Source organism: Corapipo altera, unplaced genomic scaffold, assembly GCF_003945725.1.
Source record: "Corapipo altera isolate COAL_440 unplaced genomic scaffold, ASM394572v1 98, whole genome shotgun sequence".
NCBI classification, from domain to species: Eukaryota; Metazoa; Chordata; class Aves; order Passeriformes; family Pipridae; genus Corapipo; species Corapipo altera.
Window position 1 is genome coordinate 1,372,318 of NW_020884914.1, and position 16,254 is coordinate 1,388,571.

Genomic DNA, 16,254 nt, shown 5'->3' on the forward strand with positions numbered 1-16,254 from the left:
AGTGTAATTAATATCCCTCTTGAAAATAATGAATATCCCTCTTTAAAAGGAGGAACAGACAATTTATAAAAACTTTCTATAGTAACACCACCAACCTTATAATCATCACTCTGTAATTGCATTTTTTTCAGTAGCTGTGAAATGTTTTTAAGTCTATGAATGAGTAAAATCCCTCATAGCACTTGGTCTGTGATTACCTTTAAAAGGTGAGTTTGATTGGAAATGCTTCTTTGGTATTGTGCTGCAAACATTCCCACTTCTTTCATTCTCACTTTATTTTAAGCCATCTGTTTTAAGTTAGTAAAAAGCTTTCAGAAGTCATAGAAGTCATGATGGGAATTATTTTTTTTGTCTAAAATGACTATGGCTTGTTTTGCCTGCCATGATGTAACAGGACAGATGTGTTGCATGGGGAGCTATGGTTTAACTTCTGTTTCTATTAATAGCATCTTTCCAGCATACATTACTTTTAATGTAGTATTCCTTCTTGTAAAGACTATTTTGATGTTTAGTATTACATAGATGAATAAAATTAGAAAAAAATCATAGTTCAAGTGCTATACATATGCCATAGAAAGCAGATTGATCAAAATGGCATTCTCAATTCATAAGAAATTTCTGAAATGCCACTTCAGGGTGTTATTTCTGAGAGTTTTCTGTAGATTAAAAAAGGCTTCACTAGGATAGACCAGTTTTAAGGCCTTTTTTAGATATGCTTGACTAGTCCTATCTAATGCTTAGCTGCCTCACCTCTAGAATATCTAAGATATTGCTTGTTTTTTCCTCTTTTTGCTGATTACTGCTGACAGTGTTGCATGTGTTTTCTGAGATTGGGTTTTGGATTTTGTCAGTGAGAAGATCCTTTATTTAGTAGCATCACTAACTTATCTAAGTGTTCCTTTCTTGCAGAATAGTAATCCTATTCTTTTTGAAAAGTGTAGCAGCTCAGGAAGTGCATCCCACTCCCCTCCACAACCACTGATTTCCTTCAATAACAGGAAGAAACAAATGCTTAGTATAACACAGCAGCTTAGTTTATTTGGAAACATGTTTAACTTGGAAGAGATTCAGTAGGCCTAGGGGAAGGTACAAGAGAACCACTCGCTGGTAGAATTGGTGATCTGTACAAATAGCACTTCAGCACTTTTGTCTCAGTAGACAAAGATCCTTTCCTGAACACAGTCATGTTTACCAGAGTGTCAAATCCACCTCACATTTTCTTCTTTTTCCAATACCTTGCCTTCTTTCTGAAGTGATAAACAGCCAGGATTTCCAGAAGAGATTTTGGGTGCTGCAGTCCATTAATGTCCCTCTTTGCAGAGAGTAATTGGTATCTGAAAATCAGCTCTGAAATGATGCCGGTTACTCCAGATAGGCACCTGTAAGATACTTGTCTGATATTCTCCTTTTATATATGGGGGGTTCTATAATGTGTCATGTTCACAGGATCATGCAAGTTACAAAGCCTCTGATTGCTCTTGGGACATTCAGTGATTTAGTCTGATTTTTTTGAAAATGAGGACCAAGATTTTTACACTTAATTCCTTCCCAAGTTCAATTTGTTTAATTGCAACCATTTTCTTGGACATAAGCCATTAGGGCACTGCTGTGTTCTGGATGGACAGCACTGTAAGTGATGAACACAGCTGAGAATCTGACCTCAGTCTGAAAGACCCAAGAGTTTATTGCTGAGCAGCATCACTGACCCACTTCCAAAGGAACCACTGGTGCACTGCAGGCAAGTTGTTCAAACCCACCCAAATAACAACAGAAACGAAGCATTTGTTAATTAAAAACTAAAACACACAGAAAACCTTTCAGCTGAGCCAGGGTAGAACTTCTGAAAATGAAGCTCGCTCTCATGAACACTGGTGCAGTTCAAGTCCCTTTGGGGCACTGGCTGCCAGTGCTGAACTGTAGAAATCTTGCACATTCATACCTGCTGTGTTTCTTCTTTGCTTTAATTAAAGGACAGGGCTCTGTAGCCTCCTCGTGTGTTGCATCCCAGGAATGTCTGTTTCCTGTTAATGAAACATTTTCATGGAAACCTACATTGTACCCATCTCACTTTTCTTCCCAAGAGACTGAATTCTGTGCAGCGTGTAGGGATCAGCCCAATCATCAGCACAGCCTGGTTAAAACACTGATGTGCAGAATTCACCTTGTGCCTTAAAAACCCTGTGCAAAGTCCTTCTGGACCCTTGACTTACCAGATGATCCTCCTAAAGCTTGAAGTTTGGTGCTTCACTTTTTCCCTGACTTCCATTTGCCTTTATTAATGGCACTGGACACCTGCCTCTTGCCTGAAGTTACTGATAACTCCTGATGTCTTAACTGGGTACCAGCAAATTCAAGAGGCTGTTGAATTTTACAGAATCCAGGGGGTGATTCTTTCCCCCTGGTGTATATTGTCCCCTACAAGCAGTTTTCCCTGTCCCTGTTAATGCACAGGGGTGCTGTAGATGTTAACAGTGTGATGCCACGTGTATCAACAAGGATGCAATAACTGTATCTGACTATTCAGCCTTTGTTCTCTTTTCTCCATCTTTGGTCAAAGTAATTAAAGTGCTTCATGTCTTAGTGGAAACCTTTTTTGCTTTTTTCCTCTTTGATCCTTAAACCTTAAGGAACTTTGTGATATAGGTTCCTTGTCTCAAGTGAGTCTGGAATACTGAAACAAATTATTCTGGAAATACAGATGTTTTTCATCGAATCAGTCTGTACTAGGGATTAGGTTTACTTTGTACAAGGATAGTCTGAGTTACTTTAGATGGTGTCTATTGCCTTGAATCTTAATAAGGTTTTTTTTTTTTCTCTAAAAAAATAACTGTTTATGCTTTTGGGGGTAACTGCTGTTAATTTTTTCTCCTTTCCTATACTGTGGTTCCTTTGTATATAAGCACACACTTCACTTAGCTGGCTTCACAAAATGGAAGTTCCTCTTGTGAAACTTTATTCTAGGAACTTTTTGCTATCTGTTTGTTATTTCTAAGCCTGAGATTTTCACACTAGATCCATATAAGTTTATTTCACTATTTACACCTATCACAGTACATTTATATGGAATACCATCACACAGACAAACCAGCTACTGACAGCTAATATAAAGGTATTAGATTCCACAAGCTTTAATCTGCATAGAGACCAGAAACACATTTAATGGTGAAACACAGATAAGTCTTTCTGTATTTCCCTTAATTTTAAACCCATTTTGTATAGAATGTGATTTTTCTGCCACAAATATCTACTTATGCATTTGCATATTTGTTTTGTGGTAATTTGTCTTGGGTGGTTTGTGTCTTCCTGTGCTTGATAGTTTATATTTCTTATGGTCACAAAATATACAATTAATACTTGTTTTAAAGCATTTTTTAAATGTTAGTTACATTTTGTTTGTCTTCTACTCTTCTCCCAGCAACCTCCCAGTGATGTGTAATCTCCTACTGCATGTAGCTTCGACAAAACTGTTTGGGTGAACATTTCTCTGACCCCCTGTGAGGCAGAGACCTAAAACAGAAGTGACACAACTTTGGGCTGCATCATCTATTTGCAGATTACTGTAGCTGTGCTTGCTAAAGCTTTGCCAGAGATTTATTTCCCCTGGTGCAAGCAATGTTAATTTGACTTGAGTAATTCAGAAATCACATGGGATATAAAAATCTGTAGCTACTTGCAGCATCCTTGTCACTGATCTCATTCTTTAGGAAGAATTTGAAGTGAAGCTCCACAGCAAAGTAGTTGAACATCATACAAGTTTGGCAAGTATTTTGTATGCAACATCAGTTATCTTAAAGTTGCTTCATCTATCAGTTGTGCTATATACAGCATTGTTACTTGTGGCTTTTGTTGTGAAAAGTAACCAGAATAGGATAGTTCAGCAAATTTTGAGTGCAGTTAGTCACAGGGGAAAAAGTACAAATTCTTATATTCTTAGCCTATTAAAATTGCTGGTTTACACCTTAGTGGATAAAATATACCCTCTTTTCATTCACTTGTATCACTGGGGTGTTTCTGACTCTACTCTGATCTCTTCTGGTCCCTGGACAGCCACTATATAGATTTCTTGGTTTAGGCATGCGTGAGTGATCCATGCAACAGTGAAGAACCTGCCATTGTACAATCCATTACTGTTGTACCAGTGCTCTTGACTCCATTAGCAGGATGCTGTTGTTTCCCCTCACCAGACAGTTCCATTCAGTGAAAACACTGACAGGGTAGAAAGCCCAGAGCTACATGATGTTGCATTGTGTGGCCCCACAACAATCTTTAATAATTGCCAACCCCGCTTTGGCAATGGTGGGCTTGCTTGGAGGAGGTTCTGCCTTCTTTTCTGCTGGGCTGCCTGCAAGGTTCAAAACACGACACCATCAGAACCAAGAGCTGGTCAAACCATTTCTTCCTGCTCCTGGCTTAAGGGATGCAAACCTTTCCTGCTCTCTCTCCCCACCCTTCCTGAATTTTTCAACTCTTTGTTTGAACAATACACTTTGGTGGTAACCAAGCTGGTATGTGGTTTGAAACTGCTCAGGAAGTCTTATCCCTTCAGGGAAAGGTGTTAAGAGGGGCTAAAGAATCCAAACCTCTGAATGGGAGGGTAAACTTGCATCTTCTTCAAGCCAGGTGTCCCTTTTCACAGCCATAGGGTCAGATAACAGGTCCTTTCACTAAGTCCTCTTACTGTGTTTAGCTCCCAATAACTAAGGAGCTGAAGAACAAAAATATTGCTAGAATTTATTCTCTCATCAACTTGGATGTTGTAATTAGAAGAACAAGACAAAGGTAGGTTTTCATTTTTTGGAGTGAAAAGAAACTCATTGTCTCTAAAACTGCATTTAAAAGCAATGACAACAAAGTAAACTAACAAGGGAGATTAGTCATGCTCCCTGTGACTAAGGGGGTGCAAATAATTATCAATGCATCTTAAAATGTCTCTTTCCAACCTTGAACTTCACAGTCATTCCAGTCCCTCTGGAAACTCTGGAGCAAGATCTTTGTCTGTGCAGAGTGGCACCAAAGTCACTTTCTAGGAAGGGCACCACTCTCACTTTACAACCTCCCTGCCTAAGAGCTCAGCTTGAGACAGGCCAAAATCAACCTGAGAACTTTTAGGCTCATGCTGTGACTGTTCTTTTTGAAAGCTGCAGTTAAAAGCTTCCAAGTAATCCACTTAGTTTCTCAGAAACTATTGTGTTTGACATTCTGTCTACAAGTGATTTGGGTTGAGGTGATTGAAAAGCTTGTTTCTGTTGGTAATATGTAAGAAATTTGGGTCAGCTGTGGAGGTTTGCAGTCTTTTCTCTAATTTCCATTTTGCCTGCAGTAAGCCAGGCAAACTTTGCTTAAGATATTCTAGCATGGGTCTGAAGAGGTTTTTATCAGTTATTTTTGCAGAACCAGACAGGAAAACGATTAACAAAAATCAAGTTGCTTACAAAAGCAGGTTATGGCAATGTGTATACAAATATACTTTGCATATTTAAAACATACAAAGCAATTTGCAAGTGGCCATAGGTGACTGGGTAGCTTAACCTGGCTTTTGCCAGAGGCTGGCCCAGCATGCCCTTTGAAAATGCTCTTTTATCTATTTGTCATTGGAGTTTTTTGTTTGTTCTTGTTTTTTTCTTAATGTTTAGGAACTCACTGGTAGGAGACTGTGTTGCTTTGTCTATGGGTTTTAACTTGGTGCGAAGGAACTCGGCCATCTCTCTGTCTTCTTCTTTCTCCCTGGTGGAAAGAAGGAAAATAAAGTTGCAGAAATTAGAGTTTTCTCTGTAAGTGGGACAATAAAAGCTAGAGGAGCTAGGATCAGGTCACTAGTAAACAATTAACTTCTTTATTCTTTTTAGAAACACTTAATTTTTCTGCATATTAAAAAGCAAAATATTTACCTAAATGAAAACAGTAACAAACTTCTTGTAGAATTGAGAGGGAATTTTCCCTGAGGTTCTTTATTTGTCTCTGATAGCACTGAATTCATTGTATTCCCCAGTCAGCAGATTGAAGCTGTAGTGCATCACCTATTTTTAAATTGGCTTCCCAAGTGCTTCACGTGCTTCCTGCCCAAGTGAAGCAGAGGATACTTCTTGCTGTGCTTGTGCTGTTTGTTAAAAGGCCTGCTTAGGCTAAACACTGGATTTCATGATCTTCTGCTGTTCGAGGTTATCAAACCCAAGCATGTTTCTCTTTGCCTGAAGTTGACAGCATTAGGCCCAAAATAAAAGGATTGTGTTGTTAGCCCTGATTGTAGGTACTGACAACACTTCTGTGTTAGTTCCCTGGCTGTTACTGAAACATTAACGGGGTGCTGATTGAAAACCTTGCTTTAGAAGAAAAGCAGATTTTATTATCAGAGTTACAGAAAAGCCTCAGGTCCTGCTGCAGGTGTCAGGGGACACTGATGGATCACACCTGCACAGCGCCCAGCAGGACATTTGCAGGAGCCCAGCCTTAGGTTTTGTGTCCAGGCTGCTGCTGAGCTGCCGTGCTGTGCACGTGGAACTCGCAGTGAGAGCTCCTGGTTGCATTTCTAGCTCAGGCTGCTTGTCAGCTGCTGCCTTTGGCCAGCTCTCTTTGATCAGCTGCAGGACTCTGGAAAGCTTCCTTTTATCCTCTCCTTGCTTAGAATTTAAACATGTTGGAGGAGATACTGTCATTTTGGATAAATGCATTGAGTCTTTACTGTTGAAAGAGAGTGGGAGGTAAAAGCAAAACTGACTTTGTAGAGTGTTTGGGTCTTAAACAAAACATTGGGTTTGGGTGTTGGGATTTCCAGCAAAAACTGGGAATTAACTTTTAAGGAAGGCTACAAGTTTCTCAACACCTTTAGGCTAAGCTACTGAGATAAGACCCTTTTGGTGCTTATGGTTTAGTGTTTTAGGTTAGGTACAGCTGTGCTAGTGAGTGACTTCCCCACCCCCCAATGACACGGTGAGGATAGTAATCAAATCTGACCACATGAATAATAATTTTAAAAAAAGGTGGACTTTAGATGGAGGATTCTCTGGTAGCAGCAAAATCCTTTCCTTTTAAATGATAAATGCCCAGACACTTTCTGATAGGAAAATAAGAGACCGAACCCCACTGTAGTTGTAAGTAGAGTAATCTAATTCTAATGATTTTCCTATGGAACCAGGAGGAGGCTTTTCACTTGGGGAGTTGTTTTGAAGGACCAATTCTCTCTCATTAATCTTCATATAAATTTTGTCACTCCATCCAGTGTAGTAGTAGGCTTGTGGAATCTCACTCCTGGTTCTTACCGTAATCTTTCCACCTCTGCATCATCTACAAGGAAATCTCTTTTTTGTACCAGCCGATGAATCTTCTGAATCAGTTCATCCTCTCTTTGTTTCTCTATCTTTGTTTTTTCTTTTTCTGTTCAAAAACAGAGAAAAGAGACTATTACTTTGGACACTGCAGCTGCCCAAGAATGAATTGCTGATTGAAGCCAATGGTTCTTCAGACATGAGTGGCCAAACCCCAGCAAGCCTGGTCGCTGCCTCTTTGCTCTCTTCCACTTGCTGCTGTTGAGCCTGATCAGCTTAATGGTCTGAAGACCCCACGGGGCTTGCCAAGCCTACTTTTAACATTCAATTACCCTGCAAGGCATTGCTTTCAATTTTTTTAAAAGCTTTGGCAAGAAAACAGTCCAGGATGCTTTATTAAAATCCATGGTACAAACTCTCTTTGACCTCAGGGGAAATGAGATCACACCAAAAGGAACCATTTCTCTGCATTTCAAGACAGGTTTTGGCTGTTGACTACAACATGTTTTTTCTACTCTGGTAAGGCAGGAGAGCTGCAAATCCACACAAATAGCACCAACTGTAAAATGTGGAAAAATAAATGGAAGTTTATTTTCCCTATGCTTCAAAAATCTGAGTAAGTAATATATATCCTTGTTAACTGGCCAGTCTGTAATGGCTAGGTTGTCTATAAACAAAAATATTTGTGACATGAAAGATGTGCCTGTCACAAACGAAGAGTTGTGAATGTTAGGGATTACAGAGCTGTTCTTTTAAGATTATGAAGCCAAATGCATTTAAGGCAGAAATCTTCAAACCAAGGAAGTGGAGGAGAGATGAGAAAGCCAGAGGCAAATCCGAGCTCACAGATTTCCTTAAGCTGAAGATTTTGATTAGCTGTGAAGACACTTTGCATTAAATAAAGAATTTTAGTTTTGAGCAGTAGAACTGTGTTTAGAAAGTGTTACAATTCAGTACAATAAGAGCTGTGGGGAGAAGGGCAAGCTGCCCGCAGTCTGACGCATCTGAGCTATGTTATGTCTGCTGATTTAAGCTATAAGATACTTTAAAAACAGCTAAATGGATCAGACACTTGAAAACAATTGTTTAATACAGCTTAATTTTGGAACATGGGCTTCAGGATGCTTACTGCTAGGAATTTCTGCAATAAATTCATTCCTTAATAAGCAAGATAAAAGCACCCTGAATATGTTTTTAAGACAATGGAATTCGGTAGTCTCAATCTCAGAATTGTACATTGGTAATGTAACCTAATGTTTCATTGCCTGGGATATCTTTTCTGTGGTTTATTTTTTAGAAGTGATAAAGGAAGGTTATTGACTGCTATGAAGATTTAAAGGCCTCTACATTGTTACCTAGGGAGAATTCCTGTAATTAATGCTGAATTTGTATCTGAAAAAAAAAGGAATGCTCAGAAATCACTGCTTTTTCTTGCTTTGCCTCTTATGTCTATGGAGTAAGGGCTCTCCTCTTCACTTTTGAGTAAAAGCTACTTTCCACTTCCTTTAAATCTATCCTTTTCCTAGATTGAGATGTGTTCTCCCATTATATCGTTTGTGCTAAATATATGCAATTTGATCTGTGGGAAAGTACTGCATATTCTGTGTACTAAAAGACTGATTCCATGTCTACTGAAATTGGCTAAACTGTGTCTGCTGAAAACAAAGAGCAGATCTCTATGCAAATCCTGTATCTGAGAGGAAAATTATGATGGAGATACTGTGAATTAACCCATTTCTGGAAGGTGTTTTTCTAGGTTAGGCACGTGCTGTGTCAGCACTCAGTGCTGTGTTACTGGCAGCAGCTGCTTTGTCTTTGTTACGACCAAGCTATTCTTGTGATTCTGCCTAAAGATGCTGCTGCTGGAACTGCACATACTTGATTCTTAACTTTGCTGAGGTTTGCAAAGTGCTAAGGAGAACCTGCTGTTTGTGGATCTCTGCTTAAGGCTTGTGACTGGAAAATAGTTTCTAAAAGATTGAAAAAAAACCCCAAGCAACAAGAACACCAAAAGAATGAGAACTGGTCAGCCCTAACTGTAAGTTAAAAGTAGGGCCAGGAAAGCTTGCAGATTTGAAGAGGTGAAGCAAGGGGTGTCATTCATAGGTATTTTCTAGGGTTATAATAATCCCTTCCATTTAAGCCAATTATGAACCCACAGTGTTATCAAAAATATAAAATATGTCCTGTAAGTAACTATGAAGTATAAAGAAAGAAAAAGTATATTATGAATCCACTTCTGTTGGATGCAAAGCAAGGCAAAAGTTCTTACACAGCTAAGAATGTGTGGTTTCAGAGTAGACCTGTTTCCTATGAGTGATTTAACTACAGGTGTGACAAGGAAAAAAAAAATCAATCACATTCACATTAGTGATTATAAATCCCTCTCCCTTTCCCCTTTTATCTCTGATATCTCAGCACTGCCTTTTCTAACAATCTGTGCCCCTTGGGTCCCTAGAGAGTGCAAGAACTAAGGAAATATGCACCTTGTTTGAGTGATATTTGCAGGGTTGCTGCCATGGGAGCAGTGAAATACAGCATGGAAGGAAATTTAGAGACCAGGAGCTGAAGGCTGGGCAGGAAAATGGGAAGAAAAAGAAAGGACTAGAGGAAAGAGGTATGAAATTCAACCTTGGTGGGAGGAAATTCTATTGGGGCAGAGGTGGGTGATGCACGGGAGGGCTTGGTGTCAGGAACACAAGTATTATCCTAATACTGATGGAGATAGCCATTACCTGGGATTGCTACCAAACTCTGCAGCTCTTTCTTAAGGTTCATAATGTCTTTGCACAGCTGGATGTCATCCATCCTGCAGAAACAGAAAAAGCATAATTTGGTATTTATCTATTTTGAGGTCTTGTGCTGTGGGTGAATGTCCTCCATGGTTGATGTTGAATGTTTCAAATCCTTCATGTGTGCAGAAAGTCCATTAATGTTAAGACACAGAAGACAGCTTAAAAAGAAAATAAATTGTAACATTAGCAGAAACAGCACCTTCAGTTCTAATTGAAAGTGATACCTCTCCTGAGAGCTGCCATACTGAATTATCCCCCTGGAAGGTAGCACCCTTCAGCATTAGCTTCCTGGCAAATGTTTTATTTTAATGTCTCATCTATATTGTCAGCCAAGGCTCAGGTGTTGGCTCCAAGGGCTGCATGAGGGGATTCCACTTTGAAATCACAGAGTATGAAAACCAGCCTTTGGGATCAATTGTACATTCTCAACTTGCATGTCATCAACACTGTCCTTGCCCAGGGGTCTCAGAGTTCTTCTTTCCCAATCCTGTGCCTGAAGGGTGGATTTGCCTGTTGCCTGAGTACCTGGAGGCAGCTGAAGTGCCATCAAAACACGGGTTGTCACTGTGGTGTTTCAAGAGAGCAGAGCTGAGGGACTGGAGTACGTGAGAGTGAGCACCCAAAGGATAAATGCAGCCAAATTATTGAATTAAGTGAGGAGTGGAAAAAGCAGGTGTTTCTGGCACAAATAAGATTTTAATCACAACCTAGGAGCTTTTATTCTCCCTGTTGCCTCTGCACAGAACGCAGGTCTCTGCAGGGAGCTGTCCTTCAGCTGCTTTGCTCATGTTAGTAAAACATGTTCTTTTTATTATTTGCTGCTTTGGTTAACTCTGTCTTGCCTGTTCTGCTACTTTCATTGTGCTATGACAGCTATTCCTGCTGCCTTTTTACCCCTCTCATCCCAAAATATGACAGTGGAATATCTCTCATAATAATCCTTATTGCTGACCACTTTTCCTTGTTCATGTACCCTGGCACCTCCACTGAGGATCTGCTCTCCCACTATCCATCTGTCTTGGAAGACTCAGTTTTATTGGGAAGATTAGCATGTTGGCCTCAGAGCTAGTGCCTGGTTCACTGCTGTATGTGTTTAGGCAGAGATGATTTTACTGATTACTATTCTTACTTAGGCTCCCCATATTATTCATGCTCATCACAAGCAAAGCCTGTTTTACTCTTGAGATCCATCATGCTAAATGGTACTGAAATCACTTTTATCAATTAACAATATTAAACGCTATCCTCTCAGGAGAATCACTACACAAAATGTGCTGGGATATGAGCAAGCCTCAAAGCTCCTTATCTATTCAATGTTCTTGTAGTTTGGGTGTCATGTTAATATATTTGAGTAAAGTGACCATGGTTAGCAAAGATGATGTTTCTTGGCAAGAAATGGTCAATATTAAACTGCTGTATTCAAATGATATTTAAGGGCCAGACTCTCAACTAGTCAAGAGAACAGTGAGTTCTCCATGATGGATAGAGAGAGGATTTTTTTTTTCCCTTCATTGAGTAGATTTGGCTTCATTCTGGGAAGCTCTGAAAGATACTAATTAAAATATTTTACTGTATCAGTTTGGCTCCCTGCCTTCCTTAGGGAACTCCCAAAAGCTAATGGCACTGCTCTTCTCCGAGGATTTGCAGCAATTTAAAATATCATTGGCAGTATGTTCCAAGTGAGCAAGATCATTAATGTTCAGTAGTCCCTACAGTCCCTGTGCCCAATCTCTGGCAAAGGTAGTGGCCTCGTATTGCAACTGTAGTTGCACTTCCTCCCCATTATTTTGACTGTATTTTGTAATTTGACTGCAGAGCATGGAGCTGCTACTCTCCACCTATATTCTTAGTACCTTTTTCCTGAGGTCTAAAAGTTGTTCCTGCCTTGTAACTCACAGGAGAGAAGTAAATATGTGGCCAAAGCACTTAAGGGCTGCAACAGCTCTGTGACAATCTGAATTCCAAAAGTCATAAGCCAGATGACCTCTCCAGAGCCCCAGTTCTGTAGGCTAATGCATTTTGATGACGGAAAAAAACTAAACCTGCCATCTGCACCAATCCCCTTAAGCACATGGGACATCTTTCTTCCCATCTGTGTCAAACAGGCTTTGTGTTTCATCCACTCCATGGTGCCAATTAGTGGAAGAGTAAAAAAAAAAAAGAAACAAACCAGATATGGGACCACGTTAAGGCTTCATCCATCTGACTTAACGAAAGCAGGAACTATAGTTGCCTGTAACTATAAACCACATGCCACGTCTGCTAGCAAATAATACTGAATGTAGGGCTCCAGCTGCTGTCCTGGGCAAGAGTCACCTTGTTGGCCTCAAAGAAAAGGGAAGAAGAAGAGCTCCTGGGAAGGAAAGCTCTTGCAAGGCCATTCAGTCTGTACAGGTACTATGAACCTTCCTCTCTTTTCCCCCTTAGCTCTGGTTGGATGTGAGCAGTTACAGGAGTCTCAGGAGAAGTTAATGCTGCTTCTGAAAAAATCCCAGTGGATTTCTCATTTGAAAGCTGGATACTCATAAGGGTTTGACTGAGAGCATGTTTGTATAACTGTCAGACCTCTCTAGGAAGTAAAAAGGGCTTTTGGAAATCTTACGGGGAGCAGCAATCTGCGGAATAGAGAAAACAAAACTGCTTTTGGTCCCTTAACTGACAGAGAAGCTGGAGAAACAGCTTCTCTGATTTTGCAGTTCTCTCCTAGAAGTCAAATCTATCAGTGCAAGACAGGCTGGAGAAGTCACACAGACTATTGTCCAGCTAATTCAAAAGCACTGTTACACTCCCTGTGTACCTGGTGCTTTCTCGAAGGAAGGCAGCACAGTGAGGTTGTTGATCTGTGTAGAATGCAACAGCTTTTCCCTACAGATCCAACATGGGAAAGGGACTGGAACGGCACCTGCAAAGGTGCTGGAGACATTTGCATAGAACTTGCAATATACAACCAGCCTTTGCTGAGCTCTGTTCTCTGGAATAGATAATACACTCTTTTCCAGTCCCTGTGAAATCATTTTTCACATTGTAGAAAAAACATCAGTGCAGCAAAAGGCAGTCACAATATGGCAGTTTTTCCTCCAGAGCTGGGCTTTAAATGTCTGCCCAGGAATCTTAAACACATGAGTTATGAGTATGATAAAACATTTCTCTTCTGAAGAGCCCAAACCCATTCCTGGAGCAATTGCAATAGTATTGAACTAGGGATGAATTCTCAGTGTGCTTTCATGTATTCCTGACACGCTGCCTGCAATTCTGCTTTTCTCTTTGTTGATGGCTTATTGCAAAACACCCTCTGTATGCCTGGAGATACCACATAAGTACGTATTATTCTCTTCTCTCTTGGTATTTCGAGCTATATCATCAAAACCTAAAAGCTGATTCTCTGTTTGCCAAAAAAAAAAAAAAAAAAAAAAAAAGAGCTCATAATGAATAAACAGCTTAAGCAAAAGATTTTCTAAACATGTCACAAAATGACAGGAAAATAAGTGGGTCGGAAGAGTCTGCAGTAATCTGGCACAGTGACTCAGCCCCATTCCATCTTTCTGTGGTCCAGTAACCAGGAGAATGCTCTGGGCACTGTCATTCCCATATAATCCACAGGTGAGGTGACAGCATGAGTCACCTCTGCTGTGCACCATCTGGACTGAGGGGGAGCAGGGCATGGAAACAGGGAGGAGACCTCCCATTCAGCTGTGCCTTGGCAGGTCTCGAAGGCTGTGGAAGATAATGGGAGGCAGGACTTGAAACATTCTGTACCAGACACAGAACAATTGTTTTGCTTCAATAGAAATTATTCCTTAACAGCTAAATTCTTCCAAATTCTTTTTAGCCAAGGAAATAAAACAAATTTTATTACCCAGTGTAAGACCTAGGTACCACCTAGAGACATGGATAGGAAAGGAGCAAAAATTACAGTAAAAGATTGTAGGAAAACCACTAAACACTCACCTTAATGGTCAGCTAAAGAAAAAAAGACAGCCAACAGGACAGACAAATAATTAATACATGAGAGTAAGAACTATTAATAACAGCTACATAAGCATCAGGTATCTTTTTCATTGATTTCAGAATGAGCAGAGCAGGTCAGTGTGTCTAGAGAGCTTCTGCCTTTGCTGAATGACTTTCAAAGCTACAAATAGATCTGTGTTCCCTCTAGTATGACTGTGAGAGGAGGTCTGAGATTCTTTTGTTTTGTTATTGCATTAAAGGGCTTGAAGTTAAAAAAGGAATGTAGAGCAGTTTTGTTGGTTTCCTTCCCTCACTTCCAAGAGGGTTTGCAGGTACTTAGGTTATTTTTAGTTCTGTTTTAATATATTCCTGTCCCAGGAGTAAAATTCTTGTAATTGCTGGAGTTTCTGAAGACTTTGATAGTGCCAGTCGAGGAGATGGCCTAAGAATCAGGTGTCATGCTAAGTCAAAAGTTGACATGATTATGTTGTGTCTGAAGAAGGTCTCAACACAGGGGTAAGAAGATCATCTCCTTGGTGGTGTCACCAACGATTATGCTGAACACCAGCCAAGAGCAGCCAGTAGCAACAGAGAAATTTGGGGGACTGATGTAGAGAGATCTGTAAAAATAAAGAGATTTGCTAGAGACAGAGATGGTGATGTGTTGTCAAGATGCAGATTTGAGGGACTCCAGTGGTGGCTGCCTTTGGGGACTGCAGGAGTTTAAGGCTTTGCCAAAGCTGTGGGGAATCTGCAATGCTGAAAGAATTCTTGGAATACAAGAACACAATAAGTTTATAGAATCATAGAATTGTTAAGGCTGGAAAATACCCCTTAGATTACAGAGTCCAACTGTTAACTAAGCACTTCACCATGTCCCCAAGTGCCACATCTACATGTTTTTTGGACATTTCCAGGGATGGTGGCCTCACCACTTCCCTGGGCAGCCTGTTCCAAGTCCTGATCACCCTTTCAGTCAAGAAATTTTTCCTAACATCCAATCTAAACCTCCCCTGGTGCAACTTGAGGCCATTTCCTCTTGTCTTGTTGCTTGTTCTGTGGGAGAAGAGACTGATCCCCATCTGATGCCCCTCTTCTACATTTGACTCCATTTTGTCCCTGTCAACTCAGCTGAGCTACTTAAAGCTTCTAATTCTAAATCTGTGAAATCGCAGGCAGCATTTAATGAATATAGAACACGTTGTTTGAGTCATTATGATGTGTGTTTATCACCTTGTTATTTAGCTTAGCACCTGATGCTGCTCAGGCTGGAAGACACAGAGCTGGCAATGAAGGTAACAGATTGCTGACCAGCCTGCTTGGTAGGTCAGGTTACAAATCAGAGTCCTATGATTAACTTGAACTATTAGAGTACATGTGTCTAACTTCTCTTGTTAAAAGTGCTCTCTGCTGGAGGAACAGTGGATGGAAGCACTGGACCACAGCTTGCAAAGTAATGTTGTAATTCAGCTGTCGTTTCAAAGAATTGAAGATGGTAGGACTTGAAAATTTCAGTCCCTGGAGGGTCATATTTAAGGCATATTTCCCAGAAATTCATAACAGTGTCTAAAGAAGCTGTCTGTTTTTCATTTTCACTGACATTGCTAAATTCTCTTGAGTTTGGCCATCTCCTCTGCCAGCTATGAAGTTTGACTGTCAATTGCAAGAGGAACAAGAGGAGCTTTCCTGAAAATGTCTCCCTGTGGAAGGGAATATTTCTCCACATGGCAAAAATTGACTATGTTAATTTGTCTAAAAACGTACAATAGAGAAGTCAGATTTAAATTCACAAGCATCTAACCTCTTTGCAGTAGTGTACAGAAGACTGCATGTAAAAGCACAGGGCAAACTTCTGTGCCTGGTTCATCTATACTGCCTGATAGTTTCCTTTTTAGTCACTAGGCAGCAGAAGGAGGAAACTCTAGGTTTGGCTGTGTATTGTCTCTAGGAGAATTGATTATAAATTTCCTTCTTATTCTGCCTTCGTGTTTGACCTTTTCTTATTTTTAAAACCAGGAGAGCAATCATTTGTTATCAAAGCTGAAAAAAATACAAAGGTATGTGGTATAAAATTAAACACTGAAAGTCCATATCAGGACTTTACAAATCAGTATAATCTCCTAGTTATAGCAGAAGGTAAGTGAGAAAGACCAGTGAAATACCACAGGGCAAGAGTTGCACATTATTACAGAACATCCTTGCCTGTAGGAAGACCAACTGTGCAAAAGGATGGGCCCCAGTAATTGTGG

The 16,254-nt window shown here is 40.2% G+C and overlaps 1 protein-coding gene across 1 annotated transcript in view; it reads right to left on the minus strand.

Annotated features, from left to right (window-relative positions):
• Nucleotides 1-1,009: 1,009 nt before the first annotated feature.
• CUNH16orf45 (chromosome unknown C16orf45 homolog) overlaps nt 1,010-16,254 on the minus strand; it is a 50,389-nt gene continuing 35,144 nt past the window's right edge. The window contains exons 3-6 of the mRNA XM_027654860.1: nt 9,998-10,071; nt 7,257-7,371; nt 5,642-5,724; nt 1,010-4,342 (exon numbers count right to left, since the gene is read on the minus strand). Coding sequence (XP_027510661.1) covers nt 4,230-4,342; nt 5,642-5,724; nt 7,257-7,371; nt 9,998-10,071 — 385 coding nt within the window. The 3' untranslated portion in view covers nt 1,010-4,229. The remainder of the gene's footprint in view (nt 4,343-5,641; nt 5,725-7,256; nt 7,372-9,997; nt 10,072-16,254) is intronic.